Genomic DNA, 20083 nt, shown 5'->3' with positions numbered 1-20083 from the left:
TGAGCATGACAGTGACATAAGTCTGCCAGTGGACATTCTCCTCTGTTTATTGAGAGTGCTGTGTAGGGGATGGCGGTCATTGTTCATGATCGCCAGCATCCTGCTCACGGTCCGTTTCTCTGCAGTTGTTGTAAGTGACTCCAGCTCAATGCCAACAACAGAGCCAGCTTTCCTTACCAGCCTGTTCATTTGCCCAGCGTCCCTCTTCTTAATGCTGCCTCCCCAGCACACCACAGCACAAAAGAGGATACTGGCAAAGACAAACTGGTAAAACATCCAGAAGAGCTTACTGCAGACATTGAATGACAAAAGCCTCCTCAGGAAGTAAAGCTGACTGTGCATCTGTGTTGGCCGACCAGTCCAGTTTATTGTCCATGTGTATCCCCAGGTACTTATGTGCTGACCACCTCCACATTGACCCCTTCAATGGAGACTGGCAGGTGGCTTAGAGCTCCTGAAATCCACCACCATCTCCTTGGTCTTTGTTGCATTCAACTGAAGATGGTTGAGCCTGCACCATTGCACATTGCACAGTCATAGACCAGGTTTCTGTACTCATCCTGTCCATCCCTGATACAAGAGGCGAATCTCACTCTCATTACAAATAGGCAAGGTAATGGATCACTAAATTAAGAGATAGAAACAGTCGCCGGAGACATTTCCCTTCTGCTCAACCATAGTAAGCAATTCTTACAACGTAGCCTATTTATTTGTTTTCCAAGCTGATGTCATGGACACACTTTTTTTCGGACAGTTTACGGTCGGCGTGAAGGCAGTATGGTATTGTCAGGAGGCTGCGCGACTCCTCCTTTCTCTGTCCTATTGGTCCGTTTCCCAAAAATAAACCTACGGCAACGTGACGTTTGTAGCCTATTCAATTCCATCTCACACTACTACATATTTTGACATAACTCTCACTTCACGCTGGCTCTAGGTTTTTGAACATTCTTTAAAATCCTCACTCTACGAGACCATAGGCCTAGGCCTATTTCCAACACAGTGTCACAATTCGTCAACGGGAACGTGGCAGATAGCCTACAGTAGCAATCCGACGTGTGCATTGCATATTTTACGCTACAAGCTACGCTATCAAAATATCCTAGGCTACATGGTTTTCTATAAAATGTAATGTAATAAAAATTAGTCATAGCAGGTAGTCTAAGGTTCATTGAAACACGAATGCTCGTCATATTTCAACAAGCTGGTTGCGTAGAAGGATGCACGCTCCAAAAGCGTGTTTGGTTTCGGTGTTGGCTGGGAATCCCTGCTCATGCGGGAGTCTGCGACCGACAGAATATTAGAAAACAAACAAATTGCATCTACTTTTTAAGTGTTTTCATACAAATGTGCATTGGTAGCGAATTCAATAGTAGGCTAAGACAAACTTTAGGTAGGCCTACGCTGATGGGCTGTGTTGCGAAATCCATGCAAATAACCCTAAAACAGTAGGCTATATTTTAAATAGGCTCATTAGTTACGATTATAAACAGACCTTATTAATAACGGCCGCACTTTCTATGAAGTTTCATACGGTTTCTTTGTCTCAATTTTTCTCGCATGTTTTCCTTCGGAGTTCCTCCCCCTGCGGCGCTGGGCGGAGTTTCATACCGAACCAGACGCTCCTTTTGTCGGATCTGTTTCGACCTGACTCCCCGGGGTTTACCGTTGAAAAAAAGGAACTTAAACATCACCAAAACAAACAACTCGATTATATCATAGTTTTGAAAAGCTGACTCTTTTGAAGTATCGAAAAAGGTGAGTAGTCTGGATATTTTTGTCGACGTTCCAAGCTATTTTCCTACCGTTCGTCCCCGAGTCTTTGTAACATTCATGGCGGCTCTGCAGTGAGAGCTTTGGGGCGAGGGAAGGCAGAGACAGCGGGTACCGCTCTCATCGCTATTTTTATATTTTCAGTCGCTGTAACAAGGGTTAAATCATTCCATATTTTCTGTAGATTAAACATAAAACTACACCGTCTGCTTCCGTGAATATTTCGTTGTCGTCTAAATAGCATTCATTTTAGGCTATTTCCATCACAGTACAAATCATTTTCATGAAATTCACGTGCTTCAAAAATCTATGAGATTAGTCTCACAGATAATTAAAATTTAAATCAGATAAACGACAACCTTTCAATATTTCGAGCTTGAGAACTGCGACCATGTTACCCTGCCGAGGCATCTGCCTATAGCTTTCGTGCCAGCGGAAACTGCGTGCTGACTCCTGCCGGAATGAGGGCGCCATTACGGGGTATGCAAGCAGACAACAGTCGGTGTATCGATAACTTGAAACACCACCGTGCCTCAACACTACTGTCAACCACAGGCATGGATCAACAACAGAAACACATCAAGAATCCTTAATTATGCACAATGTCATAAATTAATTTTCAAACACTTCCTGTCATTAAGTTACCTTTGCTTGTTAAAACGTTAAGCTGACGTTACTTTTTTTTTATTTGTTGCATGCATGACAATTAACGTAAACATTTCCTTCTAAGTGTTTCGCATATTGTCATTTTGTTCAGTGAGGTTTTAAATGAAGACGACCTTGAGAGCGGTCGGGGATGACACTTTAACCGGGAAAAGCGGCGCCTCGCACGGTTGCACAGCGGCGTCACCGCTTGGGGGTGGCGGGCGGATAAGTAGCGTTACGTAGGCTACCTTTTGGAAACTGCTCCGCCCGTGTTCGTGCTGGCTCGCGCTAGAAAGATCTGTCACTCTAGGCTAACTCTGTGTCTAGCTACGTTTGCTGGCTAACCAGCACAATTCACCTCGGATCACACCTGCCTACGAAGACGTGAACACTTTGTCCTGCACAAGTTAATGGTATAGTGCGTACATTTTTAAGTTTATTCTGTACGACGCTCGAGGTGATATTGCTTATTTACCTAAGCTAGCTAACATTAGGTTGCTAATTTAGCATAGCCTAACATGCCAAAATGCTCTAGACAGGACAAGGTTTTCTAGACAGGAGAACTTTAAAATGCGTATAACCTAAATTGCAACTTTTAGATGAGAGGGGGATTTTCAATTCTACCAAAAGTATATCAAACGTTAAATTATTACAAGTTAGCTAAATGTCAGAGGAGCAATCGCACAATGTAGCCTAGTTAGCCTTAATCGGAATGTAGGTCAGAGAGCATGCCTACTTAGCTTGGACGGCTGAGCGGACGTTGAGGCCAGTTCAGCCTCAATTTCACTTCGGACCCATGGGCAAGAACTTTCTAAGTTACATGCTGGGGACAGCTTTGAAATTTAAAACCGCTTAACGTAAACGTTAATATCCAAGCTATGTGACGGCTAACGGTATGTGTTATGCCAGTGCATCACCACATTTCCCATCTTTCAACGTATCAAGTTAGCCATCAATCACTAGGTTAAAAAATCCATCCTTGTAGCATGTGTGTGCATTGAGTAACTTCAAAAGGTACCACCAAACAACATTAAACCCAACTGTATGTAACGTCATGTAGTACCGTATCTACAGCATTACCAGTTTTCCAAGTTATGTTATACATTATTTGCTTTAAACAAGATTGACATTTGGTGTATTTTAGCCGCGAAAATAACTGTAGAAAGTTAACGTTACTATTGCCGAGAATACAGCAGTTATGTCGGCCCACAAGCATTGTTCAAGCATTCACAGGTACGGCGGTAACGTCGACACGTTACTGAGACACACAATCTGTGCCTTTGAAATGTTATAAAACGTCGCTCTCTACCCAAATTACAACTAACCATCTCCTACAGGAGTATTTCAAGGTTAAGATTTAAATAGCCCTCACCCTGTCACCAGCCCCGGCAGAATGTAGACACCCCCGGTGGTGTGGCGTGGCTGGGTCAGCACCGCTTGGTTGTCGTTGGCAGCAGCCTCCTCTTACAACCATTAAGTAACGTTATTATTATTATTACTACATTATTATTATCGATCGGGGGAAGAATAGAGGACAAAACGATGGTTCTTCCTATTATTCATCTGCTTTTAGCCGTATCGCGTTTTGTTTCAGCGGCCGATCACATCGCAGTGATGCGTCTCCTCATTGGGAGAGGATGCATAGGCGGAGTCAAGGCTGGGTCTGGTCCTGAATTGTCCTAAATGGCAATTTTGTGTCAAGTCGGAACGTCAGAAGTTATCTGTTACCTTTCCAGTTAGTGAACACCCGCTATGCAACATACGATTTTGTAATGTCTTTGGTTATGTGAGATGCAGTTTATGTGGGGAAGGTACACTTTTATCAGGTTCATTTGCAACATAATACAGATTCTTCTTGAACTGTCTGCCAACGACTGTAAAGGTCTAGAAGGGCTGAACGTTACTGATCTGATTGTTGTTTGTGTTTTTGGATGTTATAGGGCTGTATCCATTTGGAACTGCCCACAGAGTCTCCATCATGAATGGCAGTACAAGTGTCTCTGCCACCAAGACTGGACGAATCAAGTCAGAGTCAGGTGACCCATTGCTTGTTCAATACCATTAAGCTCAAGGCTGCAACATATAAACAGTTATGCTACGTGCTTATCTGATTTAATCAAGACTAAGTTTGTGCTTCTGTATCAAGTTTGTCCCTGCATTTGTCTGTAGATGATCTGTGGAGGAAGGAAGACTGTCTGACATTGCTGGAGAGAATCCGCAGCCTACTGGCTGATAGTGACTCCATGAAGTACAAGACCACGGAGTCTCACTTTGACTGGGAGAAAGTGGCCTTTGGCTCTTTCTCAGGAGATCTGTGCAAGCAGAAGTGGCAGAAGCTCTCCTGTGAGGTATGTCCATGGAGCAACTTTGAAGTGTCAGTGGACAATAAGTACTTTGTTGCCTGATACTTTGGTAGCCTACCAAATGGGGTTGTTTAATAATTGTTTGTAATGGAATGTCTCCAGTTGCAGTAAAATGTTAGGAAAGATCTTGTGGCAGTAGTTGGATCTGATATACAGTACTTAATGTTAATTAGTCATGGACAGAAACATATGGTTCCTCTTCTCTCTCCACCTATTTGGAAGTACTTACATTCTGTTTTTCTTTAATTCTAGGTGCGCAAATATAGAACTATGACCGAACTTATTGTGGATGCCATTGAATTTGTGAAGAATCCATACAAAGGAAAAAAATTAAAGGCATGTTTCTCAAGACAAAACCCTAACAACTGTAATATGCATGTACAAAAGATGTCTCGCATGCATCTAAGTTATTTTTCTTGATCATTTCATTATGAACTGCATTGAACAGCTTATAAGTAACTTTCTCAGCATAAGGCACAATATCAGCAGCAACACATTAACCCTTTCTTCTATTTTCAGACACATCCAGACTTCCCAAAGAAGCCTTTAACTCCCTACTTTCGTTTCTTTATGGAGAAACGGGCAAAATATGCCAAGATCCACCCAGAGATGAGTAATCTTGATCTCACTAAGATATTATCCAAGAAGTACAAAGAACTCCCAGAGAAGAAGAAGGTACAACATTGCGCTATGCAGAAGAGGAAAAACGTGCTTAGTTTGGTTCACAAACAATAAATGTAAAATCTTAATATGCTCTTTTCTTCTCTTCAGCTCAAATACATCCAAGAGTTCCAGAGGGAGAAGGAGTCCTTTGAGAAGAACATGGCACGGTTTAAGTAAGCACCAATTTAACCAAATTATCTACACTGTTGGAGACATACCAGGGCATTTTCTTTTGGGCTGTATGCAACATTACTTTTGCGTTATTCCAGGGAGGACCACCCAGAGCTGATAGAGGAGAGAAAGAAGTCTGACCTCCCTGAGAAGCCCAAAACTCCTCAGCAGCTGTGGTACAACCACGAAAAGAAGACCTACATGAAGCTTCACCCAGATGTAAGTCTGACCACATTTGAGGAATTTGAATGATTTGCATCACATATTTCTCTAGATATTTCCCCATATTTCCCCCTAACAGTCCTCTCCCCCCACCCCGTCCTACACAGATGTCAGAGGGTGTAATGACACATAGTATTTGTAACTGATTTGTAACTGATTGTTTATTACTGTAGATGTGACAAACTTGCCTTCCTTTGACCAGGCTCTTTTCTCTAACAATTAACAAGATACAACAAAAATAGTCAAAGCTCTTCTTTTTTTGGCAGATATTTATCTTACGTTTGTTATGAATGTCTTATTCACTTAGGTTAGCCAGAAGGAACTGAAGGAGGCACTACGCCGACAGTGGTCTCAGCTGTCTGACAAAAAACGTCTGAAGTGGATCAGCAAAGCCCTGGAGCTGCAGAAAGATTACGAGGTAGAACATAGTTTGCATTCCCTTTTTTCCCTAACAAAGAGACTGTGACTAGACAGGCCTCAGAATCAGCTGCCTGTTTGAGAGGCCCTTTGTCCCAGCCACTCCTCCCTCCTCTGACAGCAGAGTATTTTCAGTAACAGAATCAGCTGTTCATACAATATACACCACTCAGGTGCAGACACAGTGGACGATGCAGCCAGGAAATTCAGGGGGAGACTACAATACACTGACTTTTTTTTAAAATATATATATGATTTATTTGTGTCATTTTCAATATACAAACATGAAAACAGTCCTCAAATATGAAGAGAAAGAGATACAGGAATTCATTTTTGCTGAGTGAGGCACTACTAACAAAGGTGAGAATATAAAAAGACCTACAACAACAACGAAATAAGACAAACAAAAAACAACAACAACAAAAAACTGAATTCAAATCAAAGTGCTGCTGTGCTACATGCTTCCAATATGAGGAAAGTAGACTTAGGCAAGGGGTGCAGGACGTCGGCGCGGCTGCTTAATCTAAAGGTAAACCATCTAGTTGGAGAGACCTGATGTGATCTAGAAAGGGCTCCCAGATTTTAGAAAATTTTGCAATGGAACCATGAAGGGAGTATTTGATTTTTTCCAGCTTCATAAAATAGAGTGCATCCCTTATCCACTGGGAGTGAGAGGGAGCGCGGGGGTTCTTCCAGTGTAACAATATAATGCGTCTTGCTAACAGCGTGAGAGAAGCCACAAGCTCACAAAAGTAAGACGGTAGCGAGTGACCCATTGGTAGGATACCAAACAGGGCAACTAAAGGTGAGGGGCGAATGTTGGCAGAAGCAATGGCCGAAAGAGAGTCAAAAACACCATCCAAGAACGACTCGAGGGCGGGACAAGCCCAGAACATGTGACCGAGACTGGCAGGTCCCAGGTGGCATTTGTCACAGCTTGAATCAGTGCCAGGATATATACGGGCTAGCTTACTTTTCGACCAATGGACTCTGAACAACTTTGCATTGTAAAACACCATGACAAGCACAAATAGAAGATGAGTGAACCCACTTCAGGGCATGATCCCAGACCGCAGGCCCTATCTCTATATTAAAATCTGACGACCATGCACCGTGTAGAACATCGGACGACGAGGACTGATGAGTGAGAAGAGTGTTATAGAGTGTTGAAATAGTGTAAGGTAAGGTGAGGTAAGATTAGTTTTGAGGATAGTGTCTATAAGTGTGGGGAGGAATGGCAGGGAAGCCAGGGAGGTGACTGCGAACAAAATCTCTCATTTGCAAATATCTAAAGAAATGAGTTGCCGGCAGTTTGAATGCCTGAGTTAACTGTCCAAATGAAGCGAAAGTACCATCAATGTAGGGCTGGTCTATGGACACAACCCCTTGGTCTCTCCAAGTTAGGAAAGCTTTGTCAATCACAGAGGGAGTAAATAGGGGATTAGAGTATACAGGGGTCAAGGCAGGTATAGTCTGCTGTGCAAAGTGCTGTTTAAATTGAGTCCAGATCCTGAGGCAATTTTTAACAATCATGCTCTTTGAGTGCAGATGGCGATACAGTCGTGGGGAAGCACAAACGGGACATTAAAGAGGAAGAACCTCATGAATCTTCCTCAATCTGCAACCATGGCAACAGTACAACAAGACTCTGATGTTTGCTGCCCAGTAGTAAAGTAAAAAGTTAGGGAGAGCTAGACCCCCCCAACTCCTTGGGTTTTTGAAGGGTGTCTTTCTTTATTCTAGGGGCCTTTTTGTTCCATATGAATTGAGAGATTGTCCTGTCAAGTGAGTTAAAAAAATGTTTGGGAACGAAAATAGGTATGCACTGAAAGAGATATAAAAGTTTAGGGAGCACATTCATTTTAACACCGTTTATCCGCCCAGCAAGAGATAAAGGCAAAAGAGACCATCACTGGAAGTCCTGGGTTAGCCTGGCCAGCAAAGGGGAGAAATTATATTGAAATAAGTCTGAGTAGTTTTTAGTTACATAGATACCCAAGTATTTCAAATTATCCAGTGATGTCTTAAATGGTAACTTAAATAGGGGATAGTTTATGGCTGCAGCATTGTTTGGCATTAATTCACTTTTGTGATAATTTAGTTTATAACCTGAAATTTGCCCAAACTCTGTCAATAATTTTAGTACTAGGGGGATGGACCTGTCTGGATTAGAGATAAAGAGCAAGAGGTCATCGGCATACAGCGACACTTTATGAACAATACCACCCCTTGAGATACCTGACACCTGGCTGGACCTGAGGGCCGCAGCCAGTGGTTCAATGGCGATGGCGAACAATAGAGGAGAGAGTGGGCAGCCCTGGCGAGTGTCACGTTCGAGGGGAAAGTAATCTGAGTAGTCATTATTTGAGCGAACGCGAGCATGGGGGGATGTATGCAGAAGCTTTACCCATGAAATGAATGTATACCCAAAACCAAAACGCCTCAATGCATATAACAGGTAAGACCACTCTACACGGTCAAATGCCTTCTCCGCATCCAATGAAATAAGCAGCTCAGGGGTGTCAGAGTGTGTAGGTGTGTATAAAATATCAAATTAGCGCCTGATGTTGTGAAAAGAATGTCTGTCTTTAACAAATCCTGTTCGGTCTGGGGAAATAATAGTTGGTAGGACAGATTCCAGACGTTTAGCCAGCATTTTGGCCAACAGCTTGACATCTGCACATAGCAAAGAGATAGGGCGATAGTTACTGCAACTGAGGGGGTCTGAGGGGGTCCTTTTTTTAATATTAGAGAGATATTGGCCTGGTGTAATGTAGAGGGGAGTACGCCATCCCGTATGGGCACGCATTCATTAAATATGTTTAGTAAAAGTGGGGATATTTGGCCTGCAAAGGCTTTTAAAAATTCGGCAGGAAAGCCATCAGGACCAGGGCATTTTCCATTCTGCATCAGAATAAGAATTTCTAAGGTCAGCAATAGTGAAGGGTCCATCCAGCCTAGATGATGCTTCAGGGTCAATGGAGGGAAGATCTAAAGAGTTAAAAAGTGTTCGTACTGCGTCTCATCATTTAAACTTGCCGAAGAGTATAATGTGGCATAAAAATCCCTGAATTGATTGTTGATTATATGCGGGTTGATAGTTGTTCCATCAGTAGTATTAATCTGGGTAATATTCTGTGACGAAGACGATTGTCGGATTTGGTGAGCTAGCGGTTTACTAGGTTTATCTCCAAACTCAACATATTTATGACGTGTTTTCAACAGTGAGTGAAGTCTTTAAAAAGATCTGCGTCAGGTGAATTTACACACTTGGACTGCAGTTCTGATATTTCATTGGAGAGGCTGATACTCTGGGCAGCGGTAACGTTTTTCTGGTAGGCGGAATAGGATATTACTTCCCCTCGCAAGTAGGCTTTGCATGTCTCCCAGATTGTTGCTGCAGAAACATCTGGGTTAACATTGGTGGAAATAAAAAGATCGATGCGGCTCCTAATTGTTGTGATAAAGTTAGGGTCAGAAAGTAGCAAGGAATTGAAGCGCCAGGAGGAACGGGATACAGATCTGCCAGGAAGAGAGATGTCAAGAACGACTGTTGCATGGTCTGATATCACAATGGGGCTGTATGAGCATGATCTGACTGACGAGAGGAGCTTATTATCAATGAGAAAGTAATCAATACGGGAGAAAGTGCCATGGACAGGAGAGAAAAAAGAGAACTGTTTCACACTGTGATTGAAAAAGCGCCAGGCAGCGTCAGCTTCAAGCGTCAGCGACTGCATATTGCTCCATAAACGTCTGTATGACTTTAGATGATTTAGAGACAGCAGAGGGCTTGCTGGATGAACGATCAAGCGAAGGGTCAAGACAGCAGTTAAAATCCCCCCCAAGGATGAGCTGGTGAGAAAGTCAGGAAGAGAGAAAAAAAAGTTTTTAAAAAAGTTATCATTGTCCCAGTTCGGGCCATATACATTTGCCAACATCAAACTATTACCTCCTATTTTACCTGTGATGACAACAAACCGCCCGTTTGTATCTGATATAATGTTGGTCACGGAGAATGGTACTGATTTATGGATAAGAATAGAAATCCCTCGAGCCTTACTTGAGAATGAGGAGTGGTAGAGTTGACCAACCCACCCCCTACGCGGCTTTAGGTGATCAGATGGCTTAAGATGGGTTTCTTGTAGAAACGCTATTTTAGTATTTAAACATTTTAGATGGTGTAATACTTTGTTGCGTTTGACAGGAGAATTCATCCCTCTAACATTCCAACTAGGCACCACCCGATGTAGGCAAGGAGCTTATGTTTGATGCCATATGCTTATTTTGAGGGTGTGTGCAAGGAACAGATTAGTTTACGTCGATCGCCACCAACGCCCCCCACCTGCAGCCCAGCACCAACAAAAGGGAGGAATGATCCTCTCGGTGGTAGACATGGGTAAACGAAGCAGCACGCCAGCAAAAGCGAAAGAAAAGTGAAAAAATACACACAATGAAACCTAATTAAAAATACATTAAACAAATACCCCTCCCCACCCAACCCATTCCCCCACCCCAAATCCCAATCCAATTGCTTCCAGAGACAGCAACATGGAACGCTCTGATACACTGATCAGCATAGTGAATCTTCCTAACGCAAACTGTGCAGTCAACACATTTTTAACCATTTTTACTTCAAGTGTAATATAGTAACAATTGCATACAGGCGTAGGCAAGGGCTATGCTAGCCTAACATTGAACAATCGACCTGCTTTGGCTAATACGCCTGTTTACCATAATGTAACAGTAAATCTGCATAGCCAACAGATTTTGAAATGAAAGGGGGAAAACGGACATAGCGAGAGCAAAAGAAAACAATGTTGAGGGCATACGTTTTGAAAGAGAAAAAAAGACATCTTAGGCCAGTTAGACGGCATGTAGCCTACATCATTGTCAGACAATTTGTCATGAGAAGCAAAACTAGCTCAGACTTAGCCTACTCAGAGAGCTTGGCGAAGCGAGACAAACAAACAAAAAAAAAAAAGCGTGTCGCAGGCATTATCATTAGTAGACTAGAGAGGCAATGACATTGTTTAGACATGAACAGTAAAGCTTATCAACTCACTCGCTTACAGACAGTACCTTACAAGTCACACAAGTCTTACATTAGCCTATCTTACAAGTCCTGGACAAACTTGGCTGCGTCCGATGCAGACAGGAGCCATGTCTTCTCGCCACTGGGCAATATAATATGGAGCCTGGCTGGATAGAGGAGAGCCGGCTTGTATCCACGCCTGTAGAGCTCTGCCATGGAGTTCTTGAACTCAGCACGCTGCTTCAACAAATCGGGGCTGTAATCATCGTAGAAGCGGATCTTATGGCCCTGGTAGGACAGGTCGCCTCTTTTACGAGCCTCGCGTATGACCAGGTCCTTCGTTTGGAAGCGGTGGAACCGTATGATTACAGGACGTGGCCTTCCTCCTGGAGCAGGCTTAGCTGCAAAGCTTCTATGGGCACGGTCAAGTTCAGGGGAAGAAGAGAGGATCTGTGAGCCAAAGACATCCATTAGGAGTTGTGAGAAGAAGGCAGACTGTTGAGACCCCTTAGTGTCCTCAGGTAGGCCAATGATTCGGATGTTTTGGCGCCTACTGCGCCCTTCTAGGTCAGCTACCTTGGTCTTGAGTGACTCGTTTACTTGCTGAAAAGTGGAGCAGGTCTTCTCGAGCTGAACGAGACGGTGGTCGATGTCAGTGGCATTTTCTTCCAGAGAAGCGACTCTTTGCCCATGATCTGTAACTGTGGTCTGTAGATTCTCCAGTGTGGATGCAGCTGAGTCAAATGAGGCTGCCAGAGACTTTCTGTGTTCTTCCAACAGCGAGCTAATTTCAGTCATAGTTATGCTAGCTAAGGACGTAGAATTGTCTTTATCTTGTTTACCCTTTGCTTTGGACATTGCTGGGTAGTCCGTAAGGTTAACAACAGATTACGTGTCTATTAAAGATAAATTGCCGAACAAGGAGAAGTTTGAAAGATGCGTTATAAAGTGTGGTTGTGGGAGCAAGCTCGTCACGCGTCTACTCAGCCTACCTCATTCCCGGAAGTCAGCCAATACACTGACTTTTGCCTCCATCACAGTCAGTCGGCCTTTTGGTTCTTGGGGTGACTTGACTTGCTGGGTGTATAATGAGCCAAAAGCTTGAGCTTAAAGTGAAAATAAACCTGATCCCCTCAACCTCTCTTATAACCAAGTAATCTCTTTTGCATACAGAGGTTATTTGCAAGCTTAACTCAGTGAACTCCATGCAGAATTTGGCAGTATGTTCATATGGATTCATCCTTCAGATGCTTTAGCATCTTGACCTCCTGTGGCCCTGGCTCTGTTGTGTGTTGTAGGATAGCATGAGGATATACTTTGAGGCCCACCCCGACTCCAATTCAGATGAGCACGTGAAGTCTGTCCTGACCAAAGCCGAGAGGCAGCTCAAGGATAAGTTTGACGGCCGGCCTACCAAACCTCCACCGTAAGTGTCAGACTTTCATCATTCAGTCCCCCTTCCTCCCTCACGGCAAAGTCATTAGATGAAGAGTATTATGGTGCACAGTTAATCTTTTCTGATAAATTTGACTAACCCATGGTCACATCACAGTGTAAATTCTACCCAAATCAGATGTTAATGTCTGCATATAACAAAGATCTGTTTTTTTTTTTTCATACTTATCTCTTTATTTAAATCTGACTTGAAACCTTTGTTGAGCTGGTGTGAAGTAAGCCTGTCTTTTTCAGAAATGGCTACTCGCTGTACTGTGCCGAGCTGATGGTGAACATGAAGGATGTGCCCAGCACGGAGCGCATGGTGCTGTGCAGCAAGCAGTGGAAGATGATGACACAGAAGGAAAAGGACATGTTCCAGAAACGCTGTGAACAGGTTAGGCCTCAGAGAGGGAGAGATGGAAGGGTTTGAGTTACTAAACGTGTCATTGTTTAAATCTAAGGGCATTAATTTAGCTGTGGCTCTTAAAATATTGTTGTCTTTGATATGGATACATTGCTCTCAATCAGTAAAAGAAATGGAATTAAATAGGATCTTTCTAACAGTTGTGTTCCTTTTAAAGATAGTTTAAGATAGACCTAAATAGTATAGGTTTTGACCAGGCCTAGATAATCACATTTGTGGCAGTGAAGGAACTTTCTTTCATCTCCAGAAAAAGAAGCAGTATGAGATCGACCTCCAGCGATTTTTAGAGGTAAGTGTGCATATTATTACATTTCCAATCGTAATCAGACCACTGCATCGCTTAAGCCCTGTGGCTTATTCAATGGCATTCACTCACTTCCATCCATAGAGTCTGCCGGAGGAGGAGAGGGATCGGGTGCTGGGAGAAGAGAAGCTGCCGGGCTCCAGGCTGGCCATGAACAGTACAAACAGCCCTCTACGGGCCAAGTCCCCCTCAGCAAAGGTGGGTGTGTCACTCTGTTAATAGACCCTTTCAACAATAAAAACAAAATCTATTTAGTTCCCAATCTACTTCCTCTGCATTAAGATAACATATGGAATGTTAAAACGGAAGCCTTGTGGGGCCAACTATGATGCTGATAATGGAACTCTCTTGAAACGGTCTATACAGGAGGAGGAAAACATTTTATGTATTTATTTATTTGTATAAGTGTGATAATTTGAATTTTATTGCAGTTAGTGTTCTACTGTTGACAAGTATGCTTTTTGGCGTGGGTTGAGGGATCTGACGTCTGAGAGATTTGGTACTGATTTGTGGTGTGTGTGTCCTTTTTGTAGGAGAGGTGTCGGGATCCTGAGCTGGATCACTGGGCACCAGGTGTAGCGATAAAAGAGAAGAAGGACAACAAAAAGAAAACCCGTCTCCCCGAAACACCCAAGACGGCAGAGGAGATGTGGCAACAGAGCGTGATCGGTGACTACCTGGCCAAGTACAGGGTGAGTGCACCATGAGCGCTGCCCCGGTGGCTGACTGGGGGACTGGTAGAGCTTAAGCTGACACAATCATCATAAGTCAGTGAACACCTAATCAAAATGAGCATAGCTGCTTCTTGGTTTACGTTTTTTTAATATATATGGTAATTAAATTCCAGTATGAACCTTTCAATGCACAAGTGTGTGTTTGTTAAGCTTGTTTGGTTTTATTTGATAGCCAAGTGTGGTCTAAGCCCTGCAGCTGGGCTTTTTCTAGATACTTGTGTATCTTTCCGTTGGTTCAGAGTGACCGGAAAAAGGCCCAGAACGCCATGGAGGCTGCTTGGAAGGCCATGGAAAAGAAAGAGAAGATCCCATGGATCAAGAAAGCAGCGGAGGACCAGAAGCGATACGAGGTTCAGTACCGGACCGTGGTCAGTGACCAGACGTTTTGACCACTGTCCTTTCACCTGTACCGGAGAAATGTCAAAGTGTTGGTCACCCCGTAACGGTCCTCTCTCCCCACCCCGTCCTCTGTCGGGTAATCGGGTGGAGCCTCTGGGCTTGGGGTTCACTTTAGACATGGTCTTCCTGACCTGCTTTTCCAATTTTGTGTTGTACAGGTTGCAGTTACATGCAGTACAGCAATATTACTGTTGAAATGTACTTGTGTCATCCATTGTTGTTGTATTCATGATTTGTATCCATTTCAGCGTTAGTAACGTGAATGTCTGTTTCCATGTAATTAATGTCATTTGAGGTGTAACGTTTCTTCAGAGTTGCATGTGTATGCCATGCCATGTTAGCTGGTGTGACATGTACACAATTACTCTTTTACATGTTTCAGGTGTGTGTGTGTGTGTGTGTGTGTGTGTGTGTGTGCTCGTGTGTGAATCACATATACACTGACGTTGTTTCTCCTGCAGAGAGAGCTTGTGGAGATACGGACGCCGACGGCTGGACAGGGCCAGCGGAAGCCCAAGTTTGACGGCGAGCCGAAAAAACCACCTGTGTGAGTTGAGTGCTTGTGTTTTCACAGCGAGATGAAATGGGGATGTATGAAACATATCCAACCATACGATCATACAGTACATTTTTAGAGAAGTTGCTGAGGTGGATGCGAGCAAACATTACTTGCTCAGTAGCTTGTTTCATTGATTTTTCTGTTACCCGTGAAATAAGTCAAGCCACATTTCCACAGCTAATGTTGGCATTGAGTTTTCTGTAAAAGCTGGAATGCTACTACAATAGAATGCAATGGTATTCTTCCAGATTCTGGAGTATGCGCACACTGACAGCAAGTTTATTTAATTAGGATAAAGTATTGAAGTCTGATGGACTGTTATAAAAACAATGAGCATTTGTGTGTTTTTGCAAATCCAATACAGACACCTCAAATTGTAATCGCCAACCAGAAAAAGCTGCTGTGCTGCCATGATATCCTCTCACGTTCACCATCCTCTCTGTTTCTCTTTGTGTGCGTGCGCATCAGGAGCGGCTACCAGATGTTCTCGCAGGAGCTGCTGACCAACGGCGAGCTGAACCACTTCAGTCTGAAGGAGCGCATGGTGGAGATCGGCAAGCGCTGGCACAAGCTGAGCCAGAGCCAGAAGGACAAGTACAAGAAGCAGGTGGAGGAGCAGCAGCTGGAGTACAAGGCGGAGCTGGAGGTGTGGGTGAAGGTAGGTGGCCCCTGTGCTCCTACTCTGCCCCAGCAGCCGTACTGCTGCCTCTGGTCTTTTAGCTCTCCTGGGGGATTTGTCAGAACCCCCTCCTTTGGGGCAGCCGTGGCCTACTGGTTAGCGCTTCGGACTTGTAACCGGAGGGTTGCCAGTTCGAACCCCGACCAGTAGGCCCGACTGAAGTGCCCTTGAGCATGGCACCTAACCCCTCACTGCTCCCCGAGCGCCGCTGTTGTTGTAGGCAGCTCACTAATCACACTATCACACAATCATACACACAATCACACAAATCACTGCGCCGGGATTAGTGTGTGCTTCACCTCACTGTGTGTTCACTGTGTGCTGAGTGTGTTTCACTAATTCACGGATTGGGATAAATGCAGAGACCAAATTACCCTCACGGGATCAAAAGAGTATATATACGTATACTTATACTTATACTGTCTTATACTTTAGAAATTTGACTTGAATCTCACAAGTGTTTATGGACTTTTCCAATGTGATGACCTACATACATCAACGTGCTGTGCTTGAACGATCTTGGATCTCTCGGCAACATGCCGTATTGGAGTCTTTATCGGATGCCGTATTGGAGTCTTTAACGGACCGTATCGGATGCAGACACGTAATGAACTCTTTCCTTCTCTTTCAGTCCCTCTCTCCTCAGGAGCGTGCTGTGTATAAAGAGTTCTCCACCACGGTAAGTACTGGACTGGACTGCGCTGTTATTTAATTAGCTCTTAATCCTAACCCACTCCTTAAATGGCTTCTGTGCTCACACTCTGGCCTCTATTTAGCCTGTAAAGAAAATAAAAAGCTTTCTCGCTGATTTATCTTGACACAAAGTCGTTGTTCGGCTCTAGTCTCCTCCCTACTTGATTTACTGTTCATGAAGGCTCATGTACCAGTGCATTATCATTGTTGAAAGAGCACTTTAGGCTCACTTTTCTCTGCTTTGGCTCTTGGGATGGCTTTCGATGCTTCTGTAACTGAATTAACTACCCTCTTCGGAATAAATAGCGTTCTGTTGGCTGCTGTTTGGGGCTACTAATCAGTGCTTTGAGCTTTGAAACGTGTCCTTTCTTTTCTTCTTGTGTTTTTTCCTCCCTCTCTCTCTCTCTCCTCTCTCTCTCTCTCTCTCTCTCCTTTGTCTGCCACCCCCTACCCTCTCTCCGTCAATCAGAAACGGCGGAGCACGGCCAAGCCACGAGGTCCCGGAGCGAAAGTGCGCATAACCAAGGGGAAGGCGGTAGGTGCCAGAGCCACAGGAGTGGGGGCCGGGGGGGGCAAGCGTTCCATGGCGTACCGAGCCAAGGTAACGCCCACCCACATTACACACCCACATTACCACAACACACGTTTACCTCATGCTGTACATGCTGATCTGAGTTGGACCATACAGTATGTAAAGAGAGTGATGGGGACTAGCATTTGTAAGGGCACTTGGTAGACAGCGGAGTGCCCTATATCAGAGTGCAGTCATAACGCTGTTACAGCAAAGCTGGGTGATCTAATTGGGCCCTTCAGGAGCATTTGGTCTGTAATGGAAGAGCTGTAGCCAAATGTTAAGCCAATTGTTGGGTAGGTCTAAATCTAATTTGTTGTTGAGCTTACAGTACGCTGGAGATCTGTTATCAATGTAAAATGTGATGGTAATATCTTTGGTCCTTTCAGATGTTTCAAAGGCTGAGACAAATGTGTGTTTGAGTGTGCATGTGTGTGTGAATAGGTAGATAAAAGGATGGACAGAAAGCTGTATGGTCAGATGGATAGACAGGCCGACAGACAGACAGAGAAACAGAAAGAAAGACAGACAGACAGAGAGACAGAAAGAAAGACAGACAGAGAGACAGAAAGACAGAGAGAGAGAGAGAGAGAGAGAGACAGACCAACAGACAAACTAAATATAAACATGTTTTATGTGCTGTCTCCATCAATATTTCATATTTCTTTAGACCGGATGGAAGTGTCCTTCCTGCCTTCCTGCACCCATATTGTTATTATATATATATTATACTTGCATGTGCGTGTGTCTGGGTGTGGGTGTGCATGTGTGTCTGTCTGCATTTGAGTGTGGGTTTAAGAGAGAGAGAGAGAGAGAGATGGGGAGGCCAAGAGCTGTAGAACCTTGAGAGAAAGGTGTGAATTTGTGCTCCCCAGCAGGACACGTCAGAGTCCGATGAAGAGGACGAAAAGACGGACACGACAGACTCTGAGGACGACGACGACGACGAGTCTTCTGGCAGCACAGACAGTGATGATGATGACGATGATGATGATGAGGTGAGAGATTAAATGCGATGACTGTAAGCTTTGTTAGTGCACTAGGTATCCCATACTTAAGCCCAATCCCATTTCTCTGTGGAGGAAGGGGTATCCCAATTCTGTTTTGGATTAAGGGATATTGCCGATTTGAGGGGAAATTCACGCATTTTACATATTTCCATGTCTGATGCCCCACAAATTGACAGCATGCCATGTCCGAAATGTAACTAATGTCCAGCAACAGCGAAATTTGCTGAACTTTTTTACCACTTATCTGATATGAATGCTGCATAGCCTACTGCTGCCGACTCGTCACATCTACTGCAGGTAGTGATGACTTCTGATGTCAAGTAACGGCCATTTAGGATGTTGTAAAATATTACAGTTGTAGGACATTTACATAGCTTAAACTGTATTTTTATTTTGTCCCCCATGCCTGTTTTATTCATCCCGACCAGGAGGGACGAACAAAAAATTAGGCACATTCCACTTGACAGAAGACAAATGTTACCCTGGAAATCTCGTGGAGTTCTCGCGAGAGCACAATTTGAATTGTGCCCGCAAGATACTCTGGCCACGAGCAATGATCCAAATTTCTTCTATCTCTCGAGCGAGAGGGACCAATCAAATCGGTGTAGGCGGGACAAAGGCGAGCTACACTGATGACTGACACTGATGAATTGTTGTGATTGGTCGTAGCGTTATCTAACTGCGTGCAGTGAGAGTTTCAAATGCATGCTTGGTGCCGCCCCTCGAATTTGGCCATTTTCATTACTCGTGGCCAGACCCTTAATCTGAAAGATTCCAGGGTCTGGTTTACCAGGCTAGACAGATGTAGGTTGCTAGTGCCAAATATGAGCTTTCAGTGTGGTACGATCTTTTTGTGAATTACGTTTCATTCAAAAGTGTTTTAATCATCCCGGCTCTCCCTCATGGTAGGCTAGTGGTGTCATATTTCCAAGGGGAATATTTTCACCCCTGTCTTGCCACTCGAGGGACAAGGGCTAGGGGTAAGATGAAGCAGTGCAGTGTCAGACCAGTGATTAGAAAGTCAGTAACGTAATACGTTTGTTGTTTGGTCAGAACGACGAGGAGGACGATGACGAGGACGATGAAGACGAGGAGGACGGGTCAGACGCCACCAGCAGCTCATCCTCGGAGGACAGCAGTGACTCGGACTCGGACTGAAACCCCGCGCCCAGCCCCCCCTTCGCAAGGGAAGGGAAGGGGAGGGGCAGTGCAGGACACGCCCCTCTCGATCAAGGCCCCTTCATGCCCCCTGGCATGTGGGAGAGCTGTGGCTGTGACCTCTCCACAGTGGCTGGAGTGTAGCTCCTGTGCACCCCACCGCCACAGAGCCAGCAGCAGCATAGGAGGTGAAACAGCAAGTGGGCTTCTAGGGGTGGAGGGGGGGGAACCTCTCTCTCTCCCTCCTGGAACCCAAGAGACTTTTACTCAACTGGACAACTTCTGATGTTGTTTTTGTTTTTGTTTTTCCTTTTAAGGAGCTGTGTTACCTGTGTGTTGAATGCAATGTTTTTTATTGCCTTTATATAGGTGTTATTAAAAGCTATGTTGCTTGTTTATTTTTTTAAAACCTGAAAAGGAAAAAAATGAAGCTATGGCTGGGTTTTGAATTTTTTTGTGGGAAAGTTTGAATGCATCTGTTGGATGCTGATAAGGTTTTTGGAGATGGACTGTAAAACAAACTAGACCAGCTGCCTGTGTACATCCTAACCAGATGTAAGGAAGAAGAGGGCTATGTTTAGCAGCCCTGGTTTTGATCATTCTCTGGTCAGATCCACAATAAATGCACTTTCCCCCCTCTTGTATTACTTTCTCTGTCTGTGGTGTAATTTTTGATGCTGCCTGCAAACCCTCGTGGTGATTAGTATTTCTATTCTTAGCTATTCCTTAAACATTATGTGCGCAAATTCGGGTATATCTCAATTCGCACTTCATTAAGTCAAAATGCTATACCACTGTGTAACTATGTAATTTCATTTGATTTTTGTGC

The 20083-nt window shown here is 44.1% G+C and overlaps 1 protein-coding gene across 1 annotated transcript; it reads left to right on the top strand.

Moving 5' to 3' along the window:
* Positions 1-1350: 1350 nt before the first annotated feature.
* On the top strand, positions 1351-19901 carry ubtfl (upstream binding transcription factor, like). The gene is made up of 20 exons (XM_048261639.1): positions 1351-1755; positions 4356-4451; positions 4585-4763; positions 5031-5114; positions 5298-5453; positions 5550-5614; positions 5711-5831; positions 6142-6252; positions 12585-12712; positions 12976-13117; positions 13395-13436; positions 13536-13649; positions 13985-14143; positions 14425-14553; positions 15046-15131; positions 15612-15801; positions 16454-16501; positions 16985-17116; positions 17962-18084; positions 19150-19901. Exons 2-20 carry the CDS (start codon positions 4394-4396, stop codon positions 19252-19254), a joined length of 2172 nt encoding a protein of 723 aa, XP_048117596.1. The 5' UTR covers positions 1351-1755; positions 4356-4393; the 3' UTR covers positions 19255-19901.
* The last annotated feature ends 182 nt before the right edge of the window (positions 19902-20083 follow it).

Source organism: Alosa alosa, chromosome 1 (genome assembly GCF_017589495.1).
Source record: "Alosa alosa isolate M-15738 ecotype Scorff River chromosome 1, AALO_Geno_1.1, whole genome shotgun sequence".
Lineage (NCBI taxonomy): Eukaryota > Metazoa > Chordata > Actinopteri > Clupeiformes > Clupeidae > Alosa > Alosa alosa.
Note: the sequence above shows the minus strand (reverse complement) of the source record. Positions and strands in the feature narration are given on the sequence as shown.